Source organism: Hylobates moloch, unplaced genomic scaffold, assembly GCF_009828535.3.
Source record: "Hylobates moloch isolate HMO894 unplaced genomic scaffold, HMol_V3 SCAFFOLD_15, whole genome shotgun sequence".
NCBI classification, from domain to species: Eukaryota; Metazoa; Chordata; class Mammalia; order Primates; family Hylobatidae; genus Hylobates; species Hylobates moloch.
In genome coordinates, this window is record NW_026652290.1 from 92,857,674 (window position 1) to 92,883,776 (window position 26,103).

Here is a 26,103-nt window from a genome sequence, read left to right on the forward strand (position 1 = left end):
CTGGCATCCTTCCCAGCAGCACTGTCCCTGTCCCCCCATACAACCTGAAAACAAAAGAGTGAACATTCCCACCTAGGAGGGACAGCTCCAGTGGGAGGAGAGTAGCTGAGAAGATCTGGGACCTCTGGGGTCCCTGCTCCAAATGCCCCATTTCAGCTCAGACGCCTCTGCTACCTCTACTCCCATGGCTTCCCTCAGATCTAGAACTGAAAGCAGAGAGGTGGGGTGTTGTGTTTTGGGAAGGCCCCTCATTCTGGGTGACCCAGAGGCTCCCTCCCCTCCTCCCATATGGAAACAAAAACTTATAAAGGGGGAAAAAATCCTTACCAAAAAAAGAAAAAAAAAAAAAGGAGGGAAAGAAAGAGAAAATAACGCTTTGTTTTCTATTAAAATCAACAAAATGCAATATATACAGATATCACACAGACCTGGGCCCTGGGACAGAAAGGGTCAGGCCCAGCCAAGCACAGGGAGGGAGGAAGGAGGGGGTCAGTTCCGGGCTGGGGAGGGGGCTTCTGAGCCCCCTTCCCAACCGTCACTCAATCCTGCCTATGACTACCAGAAGGGGAGGGTGCAGTCGGGCCTACCCCAGCCCCATCCCAAGAGGAGCAGGACTGCACCAAGCTGAGGTCAGGAGTTGGGGGGGCGGGGAGGAGGAGAGGGAAGAGGAGGAGATGGGAGGAGAGAGAAGGGTGGGAGCACACACCACAGGCCTCATCCCACTTTCTGGGGGTTTGAGGCCCTCACTCCCTGCTCGTAGGTGACCCGCTGACTGATGAGGTATTGAGCGGCTTGCGTGGCCGCGGGGCTGCCCGTGATGGTGACCCGCCGGTTCCGCGTGCCTGGCAGGAACTCGCCCTTCTTGGAGATCTGGATGCGAGCGCCCGTCAGCTCCTGGTACTCCACCAACGTCTTGCCCCCCTTCCCCAGGATGGCTCCCACCAGGTTCTCAGGCACCGCAATCTCCACCAGCTCCTTGGCACTCTCAGCCGCCAGCTTCTCCGCTGTCAGGAAGCCCCCGGCCGCCCCGGCCGCGGCTGCAGCGGCCACCAGCGGGCCGCCCCCTCCGCCCGCCCCGCCGCCCGCCCCGGCCCCGAGGTAGCCGTTAGCGGCTGCGGCCAACGCAAAAGACCCCAGGGCTCCGGGAGGGGGGGGCGGCGGCGGGGCGGCCCCTCCGGCTGGCCCGGCCCCAGCCTCGCCCGCGTAGGATGCCAGGAGGTTGGCGGCGGCGGCGGCTGCTGGGTTGGCCCCGGCGGCCACGGCGGCCAGGACGCCGGAGGCTGCGGCCGAGTTGAGGCCCAGGCCCAGGGAGTTGGTGTTGTAGCCATAACTGGCCAGCGTGTTAAGCGCCGTGCTGATGGCCAGCAGGTCGGTGCCTGAGAAGGCGGGCAGCGCAGCGGGAAAGGCCCCCACGCCAGCCAGCCCGGCGGGGCCCAGCAGGCCGGAGGCGGCGGCGGCCGACGCTGCAGCCGCGGCTGGCAGCACATCCGCGGGGCTGGCGTACGGAGAGCCGGTGGGGTTGGAGTTGGCCACGGGGCCTGCCACGTTGGCGTAGCTGATGTTGAGGCAGCTGCTGCTCTGGGGGTCTTCTTGTACCTTCTGCACGATGGCGCTCACGGCCTTGTGCACCTGCTCGGGCTCGCCGCTGACCGTCACCACGCGCTCTTGCAGGTTGATGCCCTCCGGCTTCTGGGACAGCTGCACCCACGCTCCTGACTGTTCCATCACGGCTTTCACCGTTGCGCCCCCCTTGCCGATGATCAGGCCCGCCGTGCTGTTGGGGACGATCAGCTTGGCCTGCGTGGGGAGCAAAAGGGAGAGTCTTTAATTTTATTTTATTTTTAAATTAAATTAAATTAGGCTGGGCACGGTGGCTCTCGCCTGTAATCCCAGCACTTTGGGGGGCTGAGGCAGGCAGATCACTTGAGGTCAGGAGTTCCAGACTAGCCTGGCCAACATGGTGAAACTCCTTCTCTACTAAAAATCCAAAAATTAGCCAGCTGTGTGTTGGCACATGCCTGTGATCCCAGCTACTCAGGAGGCTGAGGCAGGAGAATTGCTTGAACCCAGGAGGTGGAGGATGCAGTGAGCTGAGCTCACACCAAATTGCACTCCAGCCTGAGTGACAGAGGGAGACCCTGTCTCAAAATAAAATTATATATATAGATATAATTTTATCTATCTATATTAGTAGAGATGGGGCCTTGCTATGTTGCCCAGGCTGGTCTTGAACTCTTGGCCTCAAGGGATCTCCTGCCTTAGCCTCCTAAAGTGTTGGGATTACAGATTTGAGCCACCAAGCTGGCGAAGGGAGGGTCTTTACGGTAGCTGCAGACTGAGAAGCCTCAGGTCATTCCCTACCCCTCCTCTCCAGCGTCCAAAATCAGGCCCAGCATGGCCTTTTGATATGCACCAGTATGGTCCAACTGGTTGTTAAAAATATTGAAATATTTCAGGTCAGGTGCAATGGCTCAGGCCTGTAATCCCAGCACTTTGACAGGCTGAGGTGGGAGGATCACTTGAGCCCAGGAGTTTGAGACCAGCCTGGGCAACATAGCGAGACCTTCCCTCTAACATTAAAATTTTTTTAAAAAAATTGAAATATATCCACAATGGTTGGTTAATGAATAGCCAGTATTCGAGGTCCCCTCAGTAGCCCCTCAACCACCCTGTCCCATGTACCTGGGACTCTTAGTACTTCCTCTGTGACCAGCATCTAAAAGCTTAATGGCTGATCCAATGGGGCCCTCCAGGATCTCGCTCCAAGCTTGCACCGTGGCCCACCCATGCCTTCTAGTGTTACATACTCTGACTTCCAGCCCTGGAAAAGCCTTCATTAAGCCTTACTTTACAGATGAGCCTCTTGAGGCCCAAGAGGTGAAAGGACTTGTCCTAAGATTCCCCAGTTAGTGACGGAGCTGAAATCTAGGCTCTTGGGTTCCTGATCCATTGTGCTCCCCTAGACATGGTCTTCTCGTTTAACTCTCTGTTGTTATGGGCTGAAATTGTGTCCCCTTCAAATTCATATGTTGGAGGCGTAACTCCTAGTACTTTAGAATTTGACTATATTTGGAGAGAGGGTCTTTAAAGAGATAATTAAGGTGAAATGGGGTTATTAGGGCGGGCCCTACTTTACTGACTGGTGTCCTTATAAGCAGAGGAGATTAGGACACAGATGCACACAGAGGGAAGACTGTGTCAAGACACAGGGAGAAGAAGGTCAAGGAGGGAGGCCTCAGAAGAAACCAACCCTGCTGACACCTTGATCTTGGACTTCTGGCCTCCAGAATCATGAGATACAAATACCTGTTGTTTAGACCACCCAGTCTCTGGCACTTTGTTATGGCAGCCCTGGCAGACTAATCTAGTTGTCCTATGCGTGAAATGAAGATAACACGAAGGCTTTTGTCTGAGAAGGCAGACGTAAGTGGATGTCTTGGATGTCACACAATGGATCAGGAATCCAAGAATCTAGATTTCAATCTCCTTCTAACTCCTGGCACGGGAAATCTCCAGGATGAAGAAGTTGGTCATTTGAATATGGTGACCTCCCCTTTCTCAGTTGCAGAGCAGCCATCCTTCAACCACCCATCTGTCCAAACATCTGCAAGTCTGATCAATCTTAATTCCTGTGGAGACATTTCAAAACCAGTCATCTCCTTTTGCACCTCCGAGAGCATTTCTACACATAAATTCCTCCCTCTGAAAAATCCTTCCCATGTCCCCTTAAACCCTGGGGGTGTCTGAGAAATTTGTGGGGGTGGCGGGTTTGGTTGTTGCAAGGACTGAGGGGAGATGTGGGCTGTCAGTGGGGAGGACCATAGGTGTCTGTACCCCACAGTGGAGAGTCAGTCCCTCACAAGAAAGAGCCATCCCAGGCCCTATATGTCTACTTTTTTTTTTGAGACGGAGTCTCACTGTGTCACCCAGGCTGGTATGCACTGGTGCAATCTCGGCTCACTGCAATCTCCACCTCCTGGGTTCAAGGGATTCTGCCACCTCAGCCTCCCTAGTAGCTGGGATTACAGGCTCCCACCACCATGCCCAGCTAATTTTTTTGTATTTTTAGTAGAGACAAGCTTTCACCATGTTGGCCAGGCCAGTCTCGAACTCCTGGCCTCAAGTGATCCAGCCGCCTCAGCCTCCCAAAGTGCTGGGATTACAGGCGTCAGCCACCACACCCGGCCACTATATGACTACTTTTGAATGTCCTGTTGGACATTCATGCTGATGAAGAGCCTGTTTTTAAATCTCTGAGCCGACGTCTGGGCACAGTGGCTCACGCCTGTAATCCCAGCACCTCAGGAGGCCAAGGTGGGAGGATCACTTGAGCCCAGGAGTTGTAGACCTGCCTGGGCAACATGGCATGACCCCATCTCTACAAAAAAAAAATTAAAAACATTAGCTGGCCTAGTGGCACATGCCTGTAGTCCCAGCTACTCAGGAGGCTGAGGTGGGAGGATCACTTGAGCCTGGGAGGTATAGGCTGCAGCGAGCTGTAATTGTGCCACTGCACTTCAACCTGGGCAACACAGTGAAACCCTGACTCAAAAAAAAGTCTCTGAGCCCAGATCCCAACTGACCCAGTGAGACCTTATCCCCACAAAATAAATAAATACATAAAATAAATAACAAAATAAAAAAAACTCTGAGCTCAGAGCCCAACCCCATGATACATGTAAGTACCAAGTATTGTTTGCATGGTTTTAAGAGCTACTGAAATTTCCAGGAATACAACTACCAGTAAATAAAGAGCAGATTGTGCTTTGTTTTGCTCTGCGCTTCACTAAAAGTTTTCATCATTTTAGAAAACCTGGCATCAGTAGCAACAGCATTTGTATTATTTAAGTCCCAAGTATTATGCTCTGGATCACTTTACATTTGTAGTTGTCTCACTTAGCTATGCTTAGGTGTGAGCAGCTGCCTAATTCATTATTCCTTCTATTGTGGTCCTGACTATTTAATTACATATTAAAATTCACCTTGGCTGGGCGCAGTGACTCACACCTGTAATCCCAGCACTTTGGGAGGCTGAGGCAGGGTGAATCACTTGAGCCCAGGAGTTCAAGACCAGCCTGGGCATCATGATGAAACCCTGTCTCTAGTAAAAATACAAAAAATAGCCAGGTGTGGTGGCATCTGCCTGTGGTTCCAGCTACTTGGGAAGCTGAGGTGGGAGGATCACTTGAGCCTAGGAAGATGAGGCTGCAGTGAGTTGTAATTGTGCCACTGTACTCCAGCCTGGGCAACAGAGCAGACCCTGTTTCAAAAACAAAACAAAACAAAACAAAAAACAGAAACAACAACTAAGAAGCAAAAAATAAAATTCATCTTGTTTTATAACAAATCACCTTCCTATTATTTCTTCTTTATTTAAAAAAGTCTCATGGGATAAATAAAACATAGTATATCCATACAGTGGAATATTATTTGGCAATAAATGGAATGAACAAAGTACTGATACATGCTATAGCGTGGATGAATCTAGAAAAAATTATGCTAAGTGAAAGAAGCCAGTTACAAAAGACCACAGCTGAGTTCATTTACATAAATGTCCAGAATATGCAGATCCACAGAGCCGAAAAGTTAGATTAATGGTTGCCAGGGAATGGGAGGAAGGGGATTGAGGGTAACTGCCTACAGGTATAGGATTTCTTTTGGGTAATAGATACATTCTGGAATTAGATAGTGTTAATGGTTGACCACATAGTGTGTGATTCCTTTTACAGAAATGTCCAGAATAGGCAAATCTATAGACACAGAAAGTAGATTTGTGGTGGCTTGGGGATAGGGAGCGGGTGAGCTGAGATGGGAGATCGAGGGGTCATAGCTAAGACGATCAAGATTTCTTTTGGAGGCCAGGCTCGGTGGCTTATGCCTGTAATCCAGCACTTTGGGAGGCAGAGGCCAGAGGACTGCTTAAGCCCAGGAGTTAGAGATCAGCCTGGGCAAGATAGTGAAACCTCATCTCTACAAAAAATAAAAATAAATTAGCTGGATGCAGTGGTGTGCACCTGTAGTCTCAGCTACTCAGGAGTCTAATGGATCACTTGAGCCCGGGAGTTTGAGGCTGCAGTGAGCTATAACAGGTGCTGCTACACTCCAGCCTGGGTGACAGTGCAAGACCCTGCCTCTAAAAAAAGAAAGAAAAAAAAAAAGGATTTATTTTGAAGGCAATGCAAATGTTTGAAAATGGATTGTGCCAATAGGCGTACAACTATGTGACTATAATAAAAGCCAATAAACTGTACACTTCATTTATCATGTATTTTATGTTTCTTTTCTTTTAAATAGGGTCTTGCTCTGATACCCAGGCTGGAGTGCAGTGGTGCGATCAGAGCTCACTGCAGCCTTGTACTCCTGGGCTCAAGTGATCCTCCTGCCTCGCCCTCCTAAAGTGCTGGGATTATAGGCATGAGCCCCCATACTGGGCCTAGAGCTGTATACCTTAAAAGGGTGAGTTGTATGTATATGAATTATATCTCAATAAAGCTGTCAAAAAGTCTTACGAGTGTAGGTATGTCTATATGTGTATATATGAATATGAATAGTATTTCAGAGAGTCAAGTGAACATGACAAAATATTTGTAGGAGAAAGGGGGTGTTGCTGTGACAGAGCTCCCCATGCTCTGTTCCCTGTTGGTCTCCCTGACTTTATTATTATTATTATTATTATTTTTGAGACACAGTCTTGCTCCGTCACCCAGGCTGGAGTGCAGTGGCACCATCTCAGCTCACTGCAACCTCCACCTCCCGGGTTCAAGCGATTCACAAGTGAGCTGAGATCGTGCCACTGCCCTCCAGCCTGAGTGACAGAGTGAGACTCCATCTCAAAAAAAAAAAAAAAAAAAAAAAAAGGCCAGGCGTGGTGGCTCATGCCTGTAATCCCAGCACTTTGGGACGCTGAGGTGGGCAGATCGCTTGAGCTCACAAGTTGTACAGCCTGGACAACATGGCAAAACCTCATCTCTACAAAAAGTACAAAAATTAACTGAGCGTGGTGGTGCATGCCTGTAGTCCCAGCTACTTGGGAGGCTGAGGTGGGAGGATGGCTTGAGCCCAAGAGGTGGAGGTTGCAGTGAGCCAAAATGGCATCACTACACTCCAGTCTGGGTGATAGAGCCAGACCTTGTGAACAAGAAAAAAGAATCTTTATTTATTCTAGAGTAAAAGAGACTAATGAGGTGTAACAATCAAATGCAAACCACGAATGTTGACTGAATCTCAGACTGAAAAATCCTCTATAGCTATAAAAGATATTTTAGGGCAATTTGAATATGGACTTTCCAATGAGACAATAGTATAGAATTAGCATTTTTGTTTGTTTGTTTTTGTTTTTAGGTGTGATGACAGTAATACAATAATGTAGGAGATTGTCCTTGGAAGATACATGTTAAAGTACTTAGGAGTAAAGAGTCATGAGGTCAGCCGGGCACGGTGGCTCACGCCTGGAATCCCAGCACTTTGGGAGGCCAAGGCGGGCGGATCACGAGGTCAGGAGATCGAGACCATCCTGGCTAACATGGTGAAACCCCATTTTTACGAAAAATACAAAAATTAGCCAGGCGTGGTGGCGCATGCCTTGCCGAGCGTGCTGGCGCACGCCTGTAGTTCCAGCTACTCGGGAGGCTGAGACAGGAGAATTGCTTGAACCTGGGAGGCAGAAGTTGCAGTGAGCCGAGATCATCGCGCCACTGCACTCCAGCCTGGTTACTGAGCAAGACTCTGTCTCAAAAAAAAAAAAAAATCAAGACAAAAATTGTGTGTGTGCGTGCGCATGTACACACACGCATGCACATGTGTTCATGCATGCACAAATGTTAACAATTGGTGAATCTAAGTGCAGTGTATGGGGACTATTCCTTAAATATTTTCAAAATAAAAAGGAAAAAAATCTATGCCCTAACATTCCCTTTTCCTCTTCTCTGCTTTATTTTTCCTCATAGTATTTTTCACTCTCTAACATCCTCTATATTTTACTTATCTCCTTGTTTGTGTTTCTCTGTAAAAGAATTTCAAATCCACGAGGTTAGAGATTTTTGCCTGTATTATTACTGCTGGGTTCTCAGCGCCTAGAAAAGTGCCTGGGACACAGTAGATACTCAGCAAAGGGTGAGCGAATAAGTAGATGGATGAAGAAGACTGAAGGATGACATGCCCACAGGCCCAAGCAGGAAGGCGAATGGGTGGAGGCAGCAGGTGTATCTCACCTGGTGGGTGTGGGGAGTGGTAGAGTACTGTGCAACTGGGCAGCCAAACTCAGCCTGATGGGCATTTTCTAGATGAGTTGGAAATGCTGATTTGTAAAATGTGAAGCATCCTACTTTTTTTCTTTTTTTTGAGTTTCGCTCTTTTGCCCAGGCTGGAGTGCAGTGGCACAATCTCAGCTCACTGCAACCTCCGCTTTCCAGTTTCAAAGCGATTCTCCTGCTTCAGCCTCCTGAGTAGCTGGGATTACAGGCACCCATCACCACGCCCAGCTAATTTTTGTATTTTTAGTAGAAACAGGGTGTCACCATGTTGGCCAGGCTCGTCTCGAACTTCTGACCTCGTGATCCGCCTGCCTCGGCCTCCCAAAGTACTGGGATTACAGGCCTGAGCCACTGCACCCGGCCAGCATCCTAGTTTTTAAATGTTGGCAATCTCTTCAAAATGTCTAAGATTTGTGCAGTAGAAACAATGCAATGTACTAGCCAGGCTACCCATTGGCAGTCTGTGCATACAAATCCCTGAAAAGCTGCCTTGGACTCTGGAGTCACCTGCTTGGGTTTAAATCCTGGTTCCCCATCTGATGCTAGGCAAGGGACCTAACCTCTTTGAGACTCAGTTTTCTCATCTGTAAAAACAAGGATATTCAGACCTCCTCATGGGACTATGATGAGGCTTAATTGAGCTTATGCATGCAATGGTGAGCTTGAAATCCAAGCATGACCACAGGTAGCTGGAACTGAGTGTGAGCGCCCTTCAGGTGACTCACAACTGCTACCACTGGCAGATTACACCCCAGTCCCCATGTTTCTGCTTGGCCCTGTGGGTGAAGTCATCATCTATTCATTCAAATAAGCAACATGTGCTGAGCACCTACTATGTGCCAAGCATAGGGCATCATGTATGTGTGCAATTAACATAAGCCCATAGAAGCACTCAAGAAATGATTACTGTCAGCCGGGCATGGTGGCTCATGCCTGTAATCCCAGTACTTTGGGAGGCCGAGGTGGGCGGATCACGGGGTCAGGAGATCAAGACCATCCTGGCTAACACGGTGAAACCTCTTCTCTACTAAAAATACAAAAATATTAGCCAGGTGTGGTGGCGGGTGCCTGTAGTCCCAGCTACTTGGGAGGCTGAGGCAGGAGAATGGCGTGAACTCGGGAGGTGGAGCTTGCAATGAGCCGAGATTGTGCCACTGCACTCCAGCCTGGGCGACAGAGTGAGACTCTGTCTCAAAAAAAAAAAAAAAAAAAAAAAGAAAAAGAAATGATTATTGTCATTGTTATCCCCATGGATGGAGCTGGATTTAAATCCCACATCTGTGGTACAGCTATTATGGAAATCAGTCTGGCAGTTCTTCAAAAAGTTGAACATAGACTTATCATATGTCCCGACAATTCCACCCTAGGTATCTACCCAAGAGAGCTGGAAATATATATCTACCAAAAGACTTGTACATGAATGTTCAGAAGCATTATTCATCATAGCTAAAAAGGAGAAGCAACCCAAATGTCTATCAACTGATGAACAGACAAGCAAATGTGGTCTATCCATACAATGAAACATTATTTGTCTATAAAAAGGAGTAAAGTTTTGACACATGCTACAATACAGATAAACCTCGAAAGTATTACGTCAAGTGAAAAAAGCCAGACACAAAAGACCATATATTATATGATTCTGTTTATATAAAAGATCCAGAATAGGCAAGTCCACAGAGACCAAAAGTAGATTAGTGGCTGGAAGAGGTTAAGATTGGGATCTGGGGGAATGGTGAGTGACTGCTCATGGGCACAGGTTTTCTTTTTGGCGTGATGAAAATGTTCTGGAATTAGATGGTAACTGATGTACGACTCTGTGAACATACAACAAAACTACTAAAGTGTACACTTCTAACTGTAAAGCTTATAGTATGTGAATTATAGCTCAACAGAGCTGTTATTTAAAAAAAAATCACCAGGAAAAACAAACAGCCTGAAAAATCAAGAAGATGGAACAGCATGTTCACAACCAGAACCAGGAGTGGTATTTAGTCTGTGATGCAGTATTTTAGAGCAGTGAAGGAAGGATAGATTGGCCAAGGAAAGATTTGAGGACAAGGGGTTAATCATGTGGGAAAAATAAAGTTAGGTTTTAAGAAAATTCCTACCTCTTCCACCTCCTAGCTGGTGGCCTATGAAAGTCCCTTTACTTCTCAGAGCCTCTTTTTCCACATCTGTAAAATAGGCATACTATTCCTGATCCATACGATTTGTGCAAATATTCAGTGGGACACTGGCAGCCTGCTCTCTGGCAGTCACTCAGTCAGCAGGGTTGCTGTTTCTACAACACAGCAAGGTCCAAATCATAGGTTATTTTTGTTTTTGGTTTTTTGAGACAAAGTCTTGCTCTGTCAGCCAGGCTGGAGTGCAGTGGTGCGATCTTGGCTCACTGCAACCTCTGCCTCTCAGGTTCAAGCGATTCTCCTGCCTCAGCCTCTGGGGTAGCTGGGATTACGGGCGCCTGCCACCATGTCTGCCTTATTTTTGTATTTTTAGTAGAGATGGGGTTTCACCATGTTGGCCAGGCTGGTCTTGAACTCCTGGCCTCAAGTAATCCGCCCAACTCGGTCTCCCAAGGTGCTGAGATTACAGGCATGAGCCACTACATCCAGCCTCCTAGTTTATTCTTTAGTAACTGTGTTACCTTAGGCAAATGCCTTCACCTCTCTGTGCCTTACCTTCCTCATCTCCAGTATTAGCATAACCACACCTACCCTATATGATTATTGGTTATTGGAAACTTTTTTTTTTTTCTTTTTACAGAGTCTTGCTCTGTCACCCAGGTTGGAGTGCAGTGGCGTGATCTTGGCTCACTGCAACCTCCGCCTCTTGGGTTCAAGCGATTCTCCTGCCTCAGCCTCCTGAATAGCTGAGACTACAGGCATGCACCACCATGCCTGGCTAATTTTTTGTATTTTTAGTAGAGATGGGGTTTTGCCATGTTGGCCATGCTGGCCTCGAACTCCTGACCTCAGGTGATCCACCCACCTCGGTCTTTCAAAGTGTTGGAATTACAGGCATGAGCCACTGCTCCCGGCCTGTTATTGGAAACATTCAATGACTAAAGTGATGCCCAGTGCCTGGCACATGGGAAGCACTAAGACAATAGCAGCTGCCTTCATGATAGACCCTGAATTGTAGAACCACAGCGTCTTAGAAAGATCTGCAGATGCAGACTCATAGAATCTTGGAATCCCAGGACATTAGAACAGTAGAATCTTAGATAATACATGCTTAGAATCTTGGAATCACAGAGCCATAGAACTGTTGAAGTTTTAGAGCCAGAAGGACCAGAGACCATCTGCCCCAGTGATTTGCAAGCCCATGGAAATTTGCAAATACTACTACTACCACCACCAACAATAACAACAAAAGCAGCATCAACATCTAACAGTTTAATAGAGTAACTTATCTAGGTTCCACCACAACCCTAAGATAGGTGTTATTATCACCCCATTTTCTAGATTGGGAAATGGAGGCACAAAGAAAGAACTTGCACAAGTTCTTTCACAGGTAATGAGCAGTAGAGTCAGGATCTGATCCCAGGCCAGAGTTTATGCTCAGATTCCTAAGCCTTACCAGAAATACTGATTCAGTGGTTCTGGGACAGGGCCCATGAATCTGCATTTTAAGCTACCCAGATGACTCAGATATCAGCTAGGGGTGACAGCCACTGGTATAACCTAGAAGTGGCAATCTGGTGATCCTCAGGCCCCAGTCAGCCTACAGTCATATATATATTTTTGACCTTCATAGTGTTTTAGAAACAGAGTTGGCCTGGTGCAATGGCTCATGCCTGTAATCCCAGCACTTTGGGAAGCTGAGGCGGGTGGATTGCTTGAGTCCAGGAGTTTGAGAACAGCCCAAAACATGGTGAAACCCTGTCTCTACAAAAAATACAAAAATTAGCCAGGGGCCGGGTGTGGTGGCTCATGCCTGTAATCCCAGCACTTTGGGAGGCCGAGGAAGGGAGATCACCTGAGGTCAGGAATTCGAGACTGGCCTGGCCAACATGGTGAAACCCCATCTCTACTAAAAACACAAAAAATTAGCCAGGCGTGTTAACAGGCGCCTGTAATCCCAGCTACTTGGGAGGCCAAGTCAGGAGAATCGCTTGAACCTGGGAGGTGTAGGTTGCAGTGAGCTGAGACCAGGCCATTGCACTCCATCCTGGGCAACAAGAGCAAAACTCCGTCTCAAAAAAAAAAAAAAAAAATTAGCCAGGCATGGTCGTGTTCACCTGTAGTCCCAGCTATTCAGTGGGCTGAGGTGGGAGGATCGCTTGAGCCTGGGAGGTCAAGGCTCCAGTGAGCCTAGATCATACCACTGCACTCCAGCCTGGGTGACAGAGTGTGACTCTGTCTCAGACAAATATATATATATAAAATAATAATAATAAAAAACATTATAAAGTCAGTTGATCTAAAAAATTTATGGCTTCTTTTGAAAAATTTGGAAGATGTGGTAGCACTATGTTCATGTTCCCAAACTGCACTAATTCAGTGGAGTTGAGTGGCGGCTTCTCCCTTTAAAGATGGCATACCCTCTCCAGAGAGCAACAACCCTCAAGGCTTTTGTTGCCTTTTGCAATACTTTAGTTATTTAATTTATAATCCCTGGTTTGGCCCAGCTGCTGCACTGTAATACAAGAGAAACTGAGGTCTACAGAAGGAAAGGGGCTCTGAGTAACACAGCAAGTCCCAGGCAGAAAGGAAGTAGACCTGTTTCCTGACTCAAAAATCCCATAATAACAACAGAGAACATTTTTGGGGCTTTCTATGCATTATATACACAAGCTATGTGCTTTTCAAACATCAACGAACACTGACCATCACCCTTAAGGGGGCATCATAATGAATCTCATTTTACAGGTGAGAAAAATGAGGCTTGGAGAAATCAAAGTCACTTGCTCAAGGTCACATAGGATGTAAGCACTGTACGGAGAAGGATTCAACTAAACAACAGAGCCCAGAGCCTGAGTCTTCAGCTATGATCTCCCTCAGTCTTTGGAACACTCCAGTAATAAGGCAGAGAATAAATCCTGGTTCTATAACCTTTTGACTCCACTGTCTCAGAGCTCCTGTGGATTAGGGGGAGGCGGTAGAAGGCTCAGGCACAGATGGTGCTGACCCCATTTTCTTTGCAACATTCACAAACTCCTGATGAACCCTGAGTCCCTTGTGGCCACGACCAAGGCGGAGGGAAGAGGCAATGCCCTCGGCTCCCTGTAAACTGTGAATAACTTGTGCCCCGCTGGTGGGAAGGGATTCGGGAGAAACCTGGCGGGGAGCGAGGAGCTTCAGCACCAAGGACAGCGGCCGCGCTCCACGCCCCAAGCCCTGCTGTCTTTTTTGGGAGCGCTCCACCCTGCAGCGCTCCTCCAGCCTTCTCCGCCCACCGTTTCCCCATGAGCTTAGGGGAGCTCAGGCCTGTGCTCTGCCCCACCTCAGGGCAACGACAGGACCCAAGAATTTCAGATTCCTTTTACCGACGCCCTCTCTCCTGTCTTTGCCTCTAGGTAGACGTTAACGAGCCCTCGCAAGCGGCCCTTCCGTCAGCCCAGGGGTTCTCGCCCCATTGCATGGAGTACGCATGCATAGCGGAGTGGGGACAGGAGAGAAAACGGGAGCCAGCCCCGCGTTTCCGTTCCCTTACGCACTTCCGGGTCCAGACAGCGCTGCCCACAGCTTTGAGGGGAGCCCACCTGCCCGGTGCACGCCGTCGTCATGGCAACCGGAGAGGCCTGGGAAGCGATTGGCCACTCCCTGCCACGCCCCTACGCCACTGCTTCCCCGTAACTGAGGCAACGGAGGGGCGCTGCCTTCCCCCTTCCATTCCTTCCTGGAGAGGGCTGTGTAGGAGAGGGACCCACCTCCTCTCTCGCTAATGAAACACCACCTCTACCCCCATACGTTAATTATGGAGGGAAGGAAGATGAGAGGCCATTTGTAAACTCTTCTGGATGTGGCTGAACTGTCACTGAGGTCACTTCCGGTGATAACAGGAAGTGGGAGGCAGGTCGTTCAGAGAGACAATGGGATGAGGTGGAAGGGATAAGAGGAACTAGAGAATCCTAGGAAGAAAGGATCGAACAGTAGGGAATCGTGCCACATTCTCCCAGACCTTCATCCCTCTCTGAATCAAGCCCACTCTAAATGATCTGGAGTCCTTTCTATTCTATTAGAGCTGACTCCCTAAGAATAATACTAACCACTACCATGTGGTCTTTGACTGATGAGATTTTTATCAGCTTTGTCCCATTGAACCTCACAGTAAGCAGTGATGTGGGAGGAATGTTTCTTTGTGAATATCAACAGCTTTACAGCAACCCAGTCTCCGCCCCAGCTGACCTGCTTGGCTCTGTCGGGGTTCATCGTGGTTTGGGGTTGAAGGATGTTGACCACCTCAGGCTTGGTCATCGCTTGTGGGATTTCTCGGACCTTCTCGGCAATAAAGCTGTGCACAGCATTCAAGGCCTCTGCCGTGCCCTGTACTAGGCATACCCGCTCTGTGGTTCCTGTTGAGCAAGGGAGAGAGAGGGCACACTCATGAGACAGGAATGGGGACATTCCTGAGAGACAGGCCCCATTTAATGGAAGAGGAAAGCTGAGGTCCAGAGAGTGGACCTGACCGATCACACGGTGAGCCTAGGGGGGAGCGGGCATGGGCTGGCAGGCCATGATGGGCAGCTGGGAGAATGAGTGCAATCCTGTTTTCTAATCTGCACTTCATCTCCCTCCCCTAAAACAACCTCTAGGGATGGAAGAATGATGCTTAAATGTTTTGCGATGCCCACAGCAGCCCTGGGCAGGGGAGACAGGGCTCAGCTGCCTCTTCTCAGTTCTTGCGGCTCCCTGGTTGCTTTGGCAACCATTCACTCACTCCGCCCCCCTCCCCTTCTGGAAGCAGAGAGCTCAGGCCTGCAACGGTTGCCACAGTAACTGGAACCCCCTTATCGGTCTGGCTGGCCGGGTCCTCAGCCCACCCCCAGGGGGACGAGGGACGAGGCCCTGTTGTCATGGCAACCCCTGAAAGCCTGCAGCGTCGGCCTCTGGGCTTTTTGGAGAGGATGGGGGAAGAGCTGGGGGATGGGGGAGGCAGAGAAGAGGCCTGAGTGCCTGTCTGAACCCACCAGATGGAGGATTGAGGGGTGGGGGAGGGCAGGGGTGTGGACATGGGATAGCAGGGTGGGTCAAAGACTACTCATGGAGGAGTGGGGAATCAAGGAACTGGGGAGGGAGGCGGGTGGGTGTCTTTCCTGGAGATTCTCCAGATACTGGCTGTGGCTCTGTCCTGGGCATCCTTCTCATTTCTGCATGAGAGTGTTGGGGAGTGGGGCCATGGGGGAGAGAGAAACTAGGGGGTGTTGGGATATGTGTGTGAAAGAGATTCTGGGTGACACTGGACCAGTGTGTGTGTCTGCGAGGCTGTTTGGTGAGTGGTGCGTGCGTGTGTGTGTATGTGTGTACACTTGAGCAGGACTGGCTAGATGATCCTAATCTGTGTTTGTAGAAGATAAAGTGCAGAGACTGCCTTATGAACAGACTATGTGACACAGTGATTCCGGTGAAGATGTTTGTGTGTGCCCTTGTGTGTGGGACAGACTTTGGTGTCGCTTTGATGATCAAGGTTATATAGACTCTTTGTGAGACAGAGCTGAGTGTATGTGAGAGTTTGAGAGAAAGAAACAAAAGAATCTCACAAAGTGGGATGGAGGCTGTACAATGAATATATATCACTTTGAGACTGGATGGCAGTGTGTGTGACGGCATTCGTATGTGTACGTGTGTTTGTGAAAGTGAAAGAGAGACACACTTCTGGATGTTTCTAAGACTATTTGGATGACCAGTGTGTATATACACACATATATATATAGGAGACAGGAAAGACCTATGACTGGTGTGTGTGAACCTCAGAAAGAGAGAGAGAGATAGACAGGGAGACTCAGGTGTCAGTTTGTAGGGCTTTCTGGATGACTGGTGTGTTTGTGTGTGTGTGTGTCTGAACATGTGAATTACAGCGAGACAAAGAAAACTTGACTGGTCAGTGTGAGAATGTGCGTGCCTGGGTGAGCCGGGATGTGTATGATGTGTGGAGTGTGAGTGTGTCTCTCTCTCTTCGAAGGAGATTCTGCCCCTGAGAATGTAAAAGGTCTTGAGTGTCACTGTGCATGGTGGCTCACACTTGTAATCCCAGCACTTTGGGAGGCCGAGGTGGGCAGATCACGAGGTCAAGAGATCAAGACCATCCTGGGCAACATGGTGAAACCCTGTTTCTATGAAAAATACAAAAATTAGCTGGGTGTGGTGGTGTGCGCCTGTAGTCCCAGCTACACGGCAGGCTGAGGCAGGAGAATCGCTTGAACCTGGGAGGCGGAGGTTGCAGTGAGCCGAGATCATGCTACTGCACTCCAGCCTGGTGACAGAGAGAGACTCCATCTCAAAAAAAAAAAAAAAGTGTCTTGAGTGTGCGCCAGGCGCCGTGTGGCTGTGTACCTGTGTGTCTGGGATACCTGGGGTGTGTGTCAGTGTCCAGCAAGCACTTCAGTGCAGCACGCTGGTGCCACGACCCTGACTCCTCAATTGCCATTTCCCAGTCTGGCAGGCCAGCCTCGCCATGTGTCTGGGCGTCACTGTCTGTGGGTCACTTGTGTAGCTGACATCCCCCACCCGCTTTGAGCCATGTTCCTCAGTCTTACTACCCGCCCTCCCCACCCCAGAACAATGGCTTGGTCTGAGCCAAGGGTGAGTCAGCCTGCAGTCTGCCTCCGTCTGGTGTAAATAGGAAAGGGTGTGGGTTGGGGTGGGAACTAGGGGGCGGGGTAGAGGGAGGTGGATGCCCCAGGAAGAGCTGGCCGAGGGTTTGCCTCTCTGTGAAGCTTCCTTCCAACTCAGGAAGTCTTTGACCTTCCATCCCCTTGTAATTCTTACAAGGGGGCCCACAGGGGCTTTTGGGGGGGTTGGTTAAGCCCCAAAACAGTGTCTAATAATAGCTGACCCTTATACAACCCAAGGGTCAGGCACCATTCTAAGCACTTTTTTTTTTTTCCTGAGACAAGAGTCTCGCTCTGTCGCCCAGGCTGGAGTGCAGTGGTGTGATCTCAGATTACCACAACCTCTGCCTCCCAGCTCAAGTGATTCTCATTCCTAAGCCTCCTGAGTAGCTGGGATTACAGGTGTGTGCCACCACGCCCGTCTAAGTTTTGCATTTTTTTTTTTTTTTTTTTTTTTTGAGACAGAGTCTCTCTCGGCTCACTGCAAGCTCCGCCTCCCGGGTTCACGCCATTCTCCCGCCTCAGCCTCTCCAAGTAGCTGGGACTACAGGCGCCCGCCACCACGCCCGGCTAATTTTTTGTATTTTTAGTAGAGACGGGGTTTCACCGTGGTCTCGATCTCCTGACCTCGTGATCCGCCCGCCTCGGCCTCCCAAAGTGCTGGGATTACAAGCGTGAGCCACCGCGCCCGGCCAAAGTTTTGCATTTTTTGTAGAGATGGGATTTCACCATGTTGGCCAGGCTGGCCTCAAGTGATCCACCTGCCTCGGTCTCCCAAAGTGTTGGGATTACAGATGTGAGCCATCACACCTGACCAAAGCACTTTATACATACGTGTTCACTTAATATGTGAAGTAGGCAATATTATTATTGTCCCTGATTCCCTGCTAAGGATGCCGAGGCACACAGAGGGCTCAAGACTTGTTCAAGTTCTCTTAGATGGTAGTGGATGTTCAGAGATTTGAACCCAGGTGTCTGGCTTCAGAGTCTGTGCATTCTGCTAAATTTCGAGTGCATAGAGTGATCAGCTGTATGTGTGTATCTTGGAAGGAGGCATAAAATGATGACAGTTTTATTTTTGTATTTTTGATATTAAAAAGAACATGAATGTATTAAGTAGTCATTCAGAGTTTGCACTTTGATGGAGGTATGTTATAAAACTATAAAAATGTTTTTTAAAGTGTGTGTGGTGGGGCACAGTGGCTCATGCCTGCAATCCCATCACTTTAGGAGGCCAAGGCGGATGGAGGGCTTGAGCTCAGGAGTTCAGCCTGGGCAATATAGCAAGACCCCATCTCTAAAAAAAAAATATACAGGCCGGGCACGGTGGCTCACGCCTGTAATCCCAGCACTTTGGGAGGCCAAGGCAGGTGGATCACCTGAGGTCTGGAGTCCAAGACCAGCCTGCTAACATGGTGAAACCCCGTCTCTACTAAAAATACAAAACATTAGCTGGGCATGGTAATGGATGCCTGTGATCCCAGCTACTTGGGAGGCTGAGGCAGGAGAATCGCTGGAACCTGGGAGGTGGAGGTTGCAGTGAGCCGAGATCGCGCCACTGCACTCCAGCCTGGGCAACAACAGCGAATCTCTGTCTCAAAAAAAAAAAAAAAAAAAAAGTAGCTGGGCCTGGTGGTGCACACCTGTAGTTCCAGTTACTCAGGAGGCTGAGGTGGTGGAATCACCTGAGCCCAGGAGGTTGAGGTTGCAGCGAGCCACGATCCTGCCACTGCACTCCAGCCTGGGTAACTGAGGAAGACCCTGCCTCAATATAAATACATAAATACAAAATAAAAAGTGTGTGTGTGTCTGTGTTTTTCTTCAGCAGTTAGGGTATAAAGCTTCAAGCAGATGTTCAACATCAGACAGTGTTTTAGAATCCCTAGGGTGGCCGGTTGCGTTGGCTCAAGCCTAGCACTTTGGGAGGCCGAAGTAGGTGGATCACGAGGTCAGGAGATCAAGACTATCCTGGCCAACATGGTGAAACTCTGCCTCTACTAAAATACAAAAAAAAAAAAAAAAAAAAAAAAAATTAGTCGGGCATAGTGGCGCATGCCTGTAGTCCCAGCTAATCGGGAGGCTGAGGCAGGGGACTCGCTTGGACCCAGGAGGCAGGGGTTGCATGAGCCGAGATCGCGCCACTGCACTCCAGCCTGGTGACAGAGCAAGACTCCGTCTAAAAAAAAAAAAAAAAAAAAAAAGAATAGAATCCCCAGGGTGGATCTAGGCTGACGCAAGGGAGTCTGTGTGGCCCTTGGGCAGGTACTTGCCTTTTTCTGCATTTCAGTTGCTCCATGTATGACCTGGATGGATTGAATCTAGGGCTTTGGGATCCACCACAAAGGAAGGGAGGTTATTTGTGTGTTCTGCCCTTCCTTTGGAGTTAACTGCCAGGTAGGTTTTTATTTCATGTAGTAGACACCCAAGTGCAGTGTGTGTGTGTGTGTGTGTGTGTGTAAGCGTATGTGTGTGGGGTGTGTGTGAGTGTGAATGAGTGTGAGTGTGTGAGCACGACAGTGTGAGTGTAAGCGTGTGTGTGTGAGCGTGTGAGACTGTGTGTGAGTGTGCATGTGAGAGTGTGAGTGTGTGTGTGCATGCGAACCTACTAGGCCCAGAGTGCCCTTTCAGTTTCTCCACTGTCATTTCTCACATGTTCTGTCTGCTTTGGCTACATTGGCCAAACTGCTCAGCAGCCTCTGAGCATGCCATTTTGTCTTCCTGGGCACACTTCCCTGCACTTTACCTCGCTCATTCTTCCCTACTGCTCTGGTCGTCTCTTCCAGGAAGCTCTTCCTGACCTCCCCGGGCTGGGTCCTTTGTGCCACCTGGGCTCCAGCTACTAACCTCTGGACTTCCTGTCCCAGCCCTGACCACTCTGGGTCATCACTGGTGTGACGTCTGCTTCCCTGACTGGGATGTGAGAACCAAGGAATCAAGGCTGGAACATTTCAGTCACTGCTATTGTCCCCATTTCTGTCCAGCACAGGGCTGGCATAGAGGAAGTGCTCAGAGAATGTGTGTTGAATGAATGAGTGAATGAATGAATGACAGGGTGTCACGCCAGGAGTGGAGGGAAATGTTTTTTGTCTCCTGCAGTAGCTTTTCCATTTCCTACATTCCTGTGGGGTTCTGGGAAGTCCTGGGGACAGGACTAGGACGTAGGGGGCTGTGTCCTGCTTCTCTGAGTCAGCAGCCGGCTCATGTTGTATGATCTGGAAGCTGCACGCCAGGAGTGGGGATGGGGGCTGACCACACGTCCGGGGGCTGAAGAGAGACGCTGGCTCCTGTTGCTTGTCTGAATACTGTTTGACCTGGTAGGACCAATGTCTGTCCCGCCTTCTGGGTTTCCCAGCTGCCTGGCCTGTGGGTTGTGTCATTGGGCTGGGAGGGGATGACATGTCTCGTGGCACAGAACGTGATCCAGGAGCAAGGAACCAAGTGTCCTTGGAGGAACATTCTGAACAGAGGTCTTATCCATATCTTGTGGGCTACAGGGGAGTGGGGAAAACTGGGCCAGGGTGGAAGAGAAAAGGAGGAGGTGTGCCTGGTTCACTCGATTTCTCTCTAAACCTCTTGCCAAAGCTGCTTAGTGAGATGGGAGGCTGGGGGCGGGGCGGATGGTGGAGAGAGAGAGAGAGATAGAGAGAAGAGGAGAGAAGAGAAAGAGAGCAGAGAGAGAATGAGAGAGAAGAGAGAGGGAGGAGAGAGGGAAAGATAGGAGAGAGGAGAGAGAGGGGGTGGGGGGAGAGAGAGAGAGAAAGAGAGAGAGAGAAAATGAGCGCGTACTGACCCTGGGCTCCAGCTCTGGTGTTTGACCTAAAAAATCCAAGGGGATTAAGGATGAACTAGAACCAGCACTGGACCAAAGATGCAATTCAGGAGGCCTTCCCTGGAGTCCTAGATGTCGATGCTTGTCGGGCATTGGTCTTGGGAGGGAGACAGGGAGGGGTGAGAGATTTTGGAGGGAATAGAGAGTGGAGGGGCCTTGGAAGATGTATGGTTGGGGGAGAAAGACGGAGCAGGGAGAGAGGCAGAAAAGGGACTGGGTTTGGAGGAAGGGAAGAAAAAACCAGGAGGGAGGTGAGACTTAGGAAGAAAGGGACACAGGAAGGGAGAGACAGACAAGCAGAGGCAGAAAGAAATGGGTGACGCCCGCTGAGGAGGACCCCAGTGAGAGGGGGCTAGTAGATATTGGTTGAATGAATGATTGAACAGAGTTCAGAGAGAGAGGAGGAAAGGAAAAACGTGAGACTATGAGAGGTGGAGGGAAGGAAAGGATGGGGAGAGAGACAGGAAGACAAAAGGAGAAGGAAAGATGAGGGGAGGGACAGGGAAAGCAGAGGACAGATGAAGAGGACAAGAGATGGGGGGTATCCAAACAGAACCAGAGAAATGGACAGAGAGAGGCAGACAGAGGGGCAAGAGACAGACGGAGGCTAAGGGGAACAAGAGACGAGAAGTCAGAAACAGAATGAGAGGGAGACACATAAAGAATGACACCGAGACAGAGAAAACCAGTGAGACTGGGCAAGAGGGGGTGACAGAAATCCAAAGGGGGGAGCACGTGTGTGGAACATGGCTGGCTGGCCCCCAAGCCCGGAGGGACGCTCTGACACCCGCCTCCCTCCCCACCCTCGCTCCTCCAACTGACCAGAGGGGGCAGGTGTGTGGGAAAAGACACATCTGCCAGCGCATCATGCAAATGAGCTCATGAATATGCAGCAGGCCCATTGTCTTGCCCTGCCCCCACCCCCATCTGCTCGGCCAGGCCCCTCGGGCTGGGGGCAGCTCTGTCCCCTTAGGGGGAGGGGAAGCCCCCTCCCCACCACTGTCACTGTCCTTAGGGCAGACCTTCCCCCTCATCTAGGGCCTAGGTGGGAGGGAGAAAGGGAGAAAGGGACGAAGGGCCGGGGGGTGCGGGGGAGGCCCCTAGGGCAGAGACCTGGGCCAGGGCTCACCGGGGTAGAAGTCTTTGGACTTGGAGAGCTTGATGGTGGCTCCTGTCTCCTTCTGCAGCTGCACGATGGTCTGCCCGCCCTTGCCAATGATGGAGCCCGCCGCGTAGCTGGGGATCAGCACCTTCAGGAAGTATTCGCCTTCCTCTGCGGGGGCACACAGGGTGGAGGGGGGTCAGCGGGGGAGGGGTCTTCACCTTTGGAGGGGGTGAGCAAAGGAAACCCCAGGGGTCACAGTAGCGGTATGGAGAATAATACAAATAATGATCTTCATTCACTCATTCATTCAACAAATAGTTACTGAGCACCTGCTACGTGCCTGGCACTGGTCTAGGGAAACAGCCAAGAAGAAAATAGACAAAGCTCCCCGATTTGTGGGCAAATGAGGCAAATAAGGCCGAAAGAGTTTTAGTGATTCAGCCAAGAGCTCGCACAGCTAGCTACATTCTTCTAGGTGGGGAAGACAGACAGTGTATTTCATGTCAGATGGTGGAACTTCTAATGACACAAAAAAAGGCAGGAAAAGGGGGTCAGGGAGGGTGGGAGGCTGCAGTGTCAGAGAGGGAGGCCAGGGAAGCTCTTCCTAAGAAGGTGCCATGCTTTATTCATCATCACACACTTCTGCAGCACCTGGTAGATGCTACACTCTTCTAAGTACTTTCCAAATACCAGTCCTTGGAATTTTCACACTTATCCTATGAAGGAACCCATCACACAGATGAGGAAACAAAGGTGAAGAAATCGCCCAAGGGCACTTGTAGGTGGCAGAGCTGAGATCTGGAGTCCACGCTCCGAACTATTATGATCACCAGGATACGGAGGAAGGAATGGAACCACGTGGCTGTGTGAAGGACGAGTGAGTGCAAAGGCCCTGGAGTGGGACCGTGCCTGTGCTCTTCCAGAGGGACTAAGGAAGACCCTGTGCCTGGAGCTGAATGAGAGAGGGGAAGAGTGGGAGGAGATGAGGACAGAGAGGGGTGCCGGTGGTGAGGGGTGATGGGGCTCGCAGGCCACAGTGAGGTCCTTAACTTTTAACCCAAGTGAGATGGAGCCATGGGAGGGATGTGGCCTGACTTAGGTTTTAGGAGGATTCCTCTGATGCCCATGAGAGGAGCGGACCGTGAGAAGCAACGGTGGGAGAGCTGGGGGCCCAGTGAGGTGGCGACTGCAATGGTCCAGGCAGGAGGTGACGGCGGTCTGACAGGTGGAAGCGGTGAGAGGGGAGGCAGAGGAAGGCCGGACGCTGGGGATGCTCCGAACACTCACTTTTGATCAGGCGCTGTGCTGAGTGCTTTGTGAGCTTGATCTCGTCCGTTCCTCACAACCTCCCGGTGAGGCGGGTGGAATGAGCTCCATTTTTACACAAGAGGAAACTGAGGCACAGAGGGGCACAGAGAAGTGAAGGCACCAGCCCACAGTCACCACCAGCCCAAGGACAGGAACACAGCTACTGGGCTCAGATTCAAATCCAATTCTGATTCAGTCTCCTCCCATCATTGCTTAACACCCTCCACTCCTGGAGGGACCAACACGGTGAAGGACAGCCTCGAAGACCTAGATGCAGTGCCAGTGGCAGCTTGTGGAGTTTTGGCCATTCTTTGTTATAGGCCAATTTTTCTTTTCCTTTTCTTTCTTTCTTTTTCTTTTTTCTTTTTTTGTTTTTCCTGAGATACGGTCTTGCTCTATTGCCCAGGCTGGAGTGCAGCGGTGCAGTCTCGGTTCACTGCAACCTCCACCTCCCGAGTGTAAGGGGTTCCCCTGCTTCAGACTTCCCAGTAGCTGGGACTACAGGCGCCCGCCACCACACACGGCTAATTTTTGTACTTTTAGTAGAGATTGGGTGTTGCCATGTTGGTCAGGCTGGTCTTGAACTCCTGATTTCAAGTGATCCGGCCACTTCGGCCTCCCAAAGTGCTGAGATTACAGGCATGAGCCACTGTGCCTGGCTGCCATGTCCAGCTAATTAAAAAAAATGTTTTTAGTAGAGACGAGGTCTCCCTATGTTGCTCAGGCTGGCCTTGAACTCCTGGGTTCAAGTGATGCTCCCACCTCAGCCTCCCAAAGTGCTGGGATTACAGGTGTGAGCCACTGCACCTTGCTTATTATAAACCAGTTTTCTTGACCATGTGAAAAGCATTTTGTTAATGCAGTCTCAAGGCAAGTGTCTAGCCTCCCCTGCCCCTGTTGCCCCTACGTGCTTCCAGGGTGGAAATTCTGGACCCTTCTCAGTATAAGAAGACCCTTTGTGGCCGGGCACGGTAGCTCACGCCTGTAATCTCAGCACTTTGGGAGGCAAAGGCGGGCAGATCATGAGGTCAAGAGACTGAGACCATCCTGGCCAACATAGTGAAATCCTGTCTCTACTAAAAATACAAAAATTAGCTGGGTGTGGTGGCGCGTGCCTGTAGTCTCAGCTACTCGGGAGGCTGACGCAGGAGAATCGCTTGAACCCAGGAGGCAGAAGGTGCAGTGAGCCGAGATCGCGCCACTGCACTCCACTCCAGCCTGGCGACCCTTTATGATTTGGCCCCACCCACCTTTCCAGCTTCACTTCCTCATCTTCCTCCATGGGCCTCAAGCTCAGTGCACTTTTTGTTCCTTAAACCTGCCCTGCTCCTTCCCACCTTAGGGCTTTTGCGCATGCTCTGTGCCTGGCAGCTTCTCTTCCCCTCAGTCAATTTCTTTTTTTTTTTTTCTTTTGAGACAGAGTCTCGCTCTGTCGTCCAGGCTGGAGTGCAGTGGCGCGATCTCGGCTCACTGCAAGCTCCGCCTCCCCGGTTCATGCCATTCTCCTGCCTCAGCCTCCCGAGTAGCTGGGACTACAGGTGCCCACCACCACGCCCAGCCAATTTTTGTATTTTTAGTAGAGATGGGGTTTCACCATGTTGGCCAGGATGGTCTCGGTCTCCTGGCCTCGTGATCTGCCTGCCTCGGCCTCCCAAAGTGCTGGTATTACAGGCGTAAGCCACCGCGCCCAGCCCTCCTCAGTCAATACCTTTTGTCCTTTAGGTCCTCACTCAAATGTTACTTCTTCTTGGAAGCTTTCCTTGAACCCCAAAGATGGGATGAATCCCCCTGTGTCATGCCTTCAGAGTAACTGATCACAGAGGTCCACTGTGGACCACATCCATAGAGTTCACCCGTGTCCCAGGGACTTGAACAGTGTCCCCAAAACTTGAACAGCACATAGTAGGTTTGCAATAAGCACTGGGAAAAGAAAGGGAGGAGTCAGGCCACGCTGCTTCCAAATTTTAAGGTCTTAAACCATCCCCCAAGGTTATTAAACTTTTTCTTTTAAGCAAAGGAAGCCTATTTTCTTTTTTTCTTTCTTTTTTTTTTTTTTTTTTGAGACAATCTTGCTCTTGTCACCCAGGCTGCAGTGCAATGGTGCAATCTCAGCTCACTGCAACCTCCGCCTCCTGGGTTCAAGCGATTCTCCTGCCTCAGCCTGCCGAGTAGCTGGGATTACAGGTGCCCACAACCATGCCCGGCTAATTTTTTTTTTTTGTATTTTTAGTAGAGAAGGGGTTTCACCATGTTAGCCAGGCTGGTCTCGAACCTTGGCCTCTCGTTTTTTTTTTTTTTTTGAGATGGAGTCTTGCTCTGTTGCCCAGGCTGGAGTGCAGTGGCACAATCTCGGCTCACTGCAAGCTCCGCCTCCTGGGTTCACGCCATTCTCCTGCCTCAGCCTCCCGAGTAGCTGGGGCTACAGGCGCCTGCCACCACGCCCGGCTAAATTTTTTGTATTTTTTAGTACAGACAGGGTTTCATCGTGGTCTCGATCTCCTGACCTTGTGATCCGCCCGCCTCGACCTCCCAAAGTGCTGGGATTACAAGCGTGAGCCACTGCGCCCAACCAAACCTTGGCTTCTCAAAGTGCTGAGATTACAGGGGTGAGCCACAGAGCCCAGCCAGGAAGCCTATTTTCAATGTCTCACGTAAAATCTCAACATACAGAACAGATAAAAGAGAAACTGCTCTAACACTCTGATCTCTCTCTCTCTCTCAACATACAGAACAGATAAAAGAGAAACTGCTCTAACACTCTGATCTCTCTCTCTCTCTCTCTCTCTGTCGCCCAGGCTGGAGTTCAGTGGTGCCATCACAGCTCACTGCTGCCTTG

General features: G+C 50.1%; 1 protein-coding gene across 4 annotated transcripts in view; it reads right to left on the minus strand.

The window, feature by feature from the left end:
• Positions 1-14: 14 nt before the first annotated feature.
• NOVA2 (NOVA alternative splicing regulator 2) overlaps positions 15-26,103 on the minus strand; it is a 34,956-nt gene continuing 8,867 nt past the window's right edge. Inside the window, exons 2-5 of one of the 4 annotated variants that reach the window (XM_032177206.2) lie at positions 23,247-23,353; positions 21,984-22,127; positions 14,603-14,769; positions 15-1,797 (exon numbers count right to left, since the gene is read on the minus strand). In XM_032177206.2, coding sequence (XP_032033097.1) covers positions 715-1,797; positions 14,603-14,671 — 1,152 coding nt within the window. In that variant the 5' untranslated portion in view covers positions 14,672-14,769; positions 21,984-22,127; positions 23,247-23,353 and the 3' untranslated portion in view covers positions 15-714. Of the gene's footprint in view, positions 1,798-14,602; positions 14,770-15,003; positions 15,083-21,983; positions 22,128-23,246; positions 24,294-26,103 lie in introns of those variants that run through there. The other 3 variants (XM_032177205.2, XM_032177207.2, XM_058428655.1) reach the window with 3 other exon arrangements.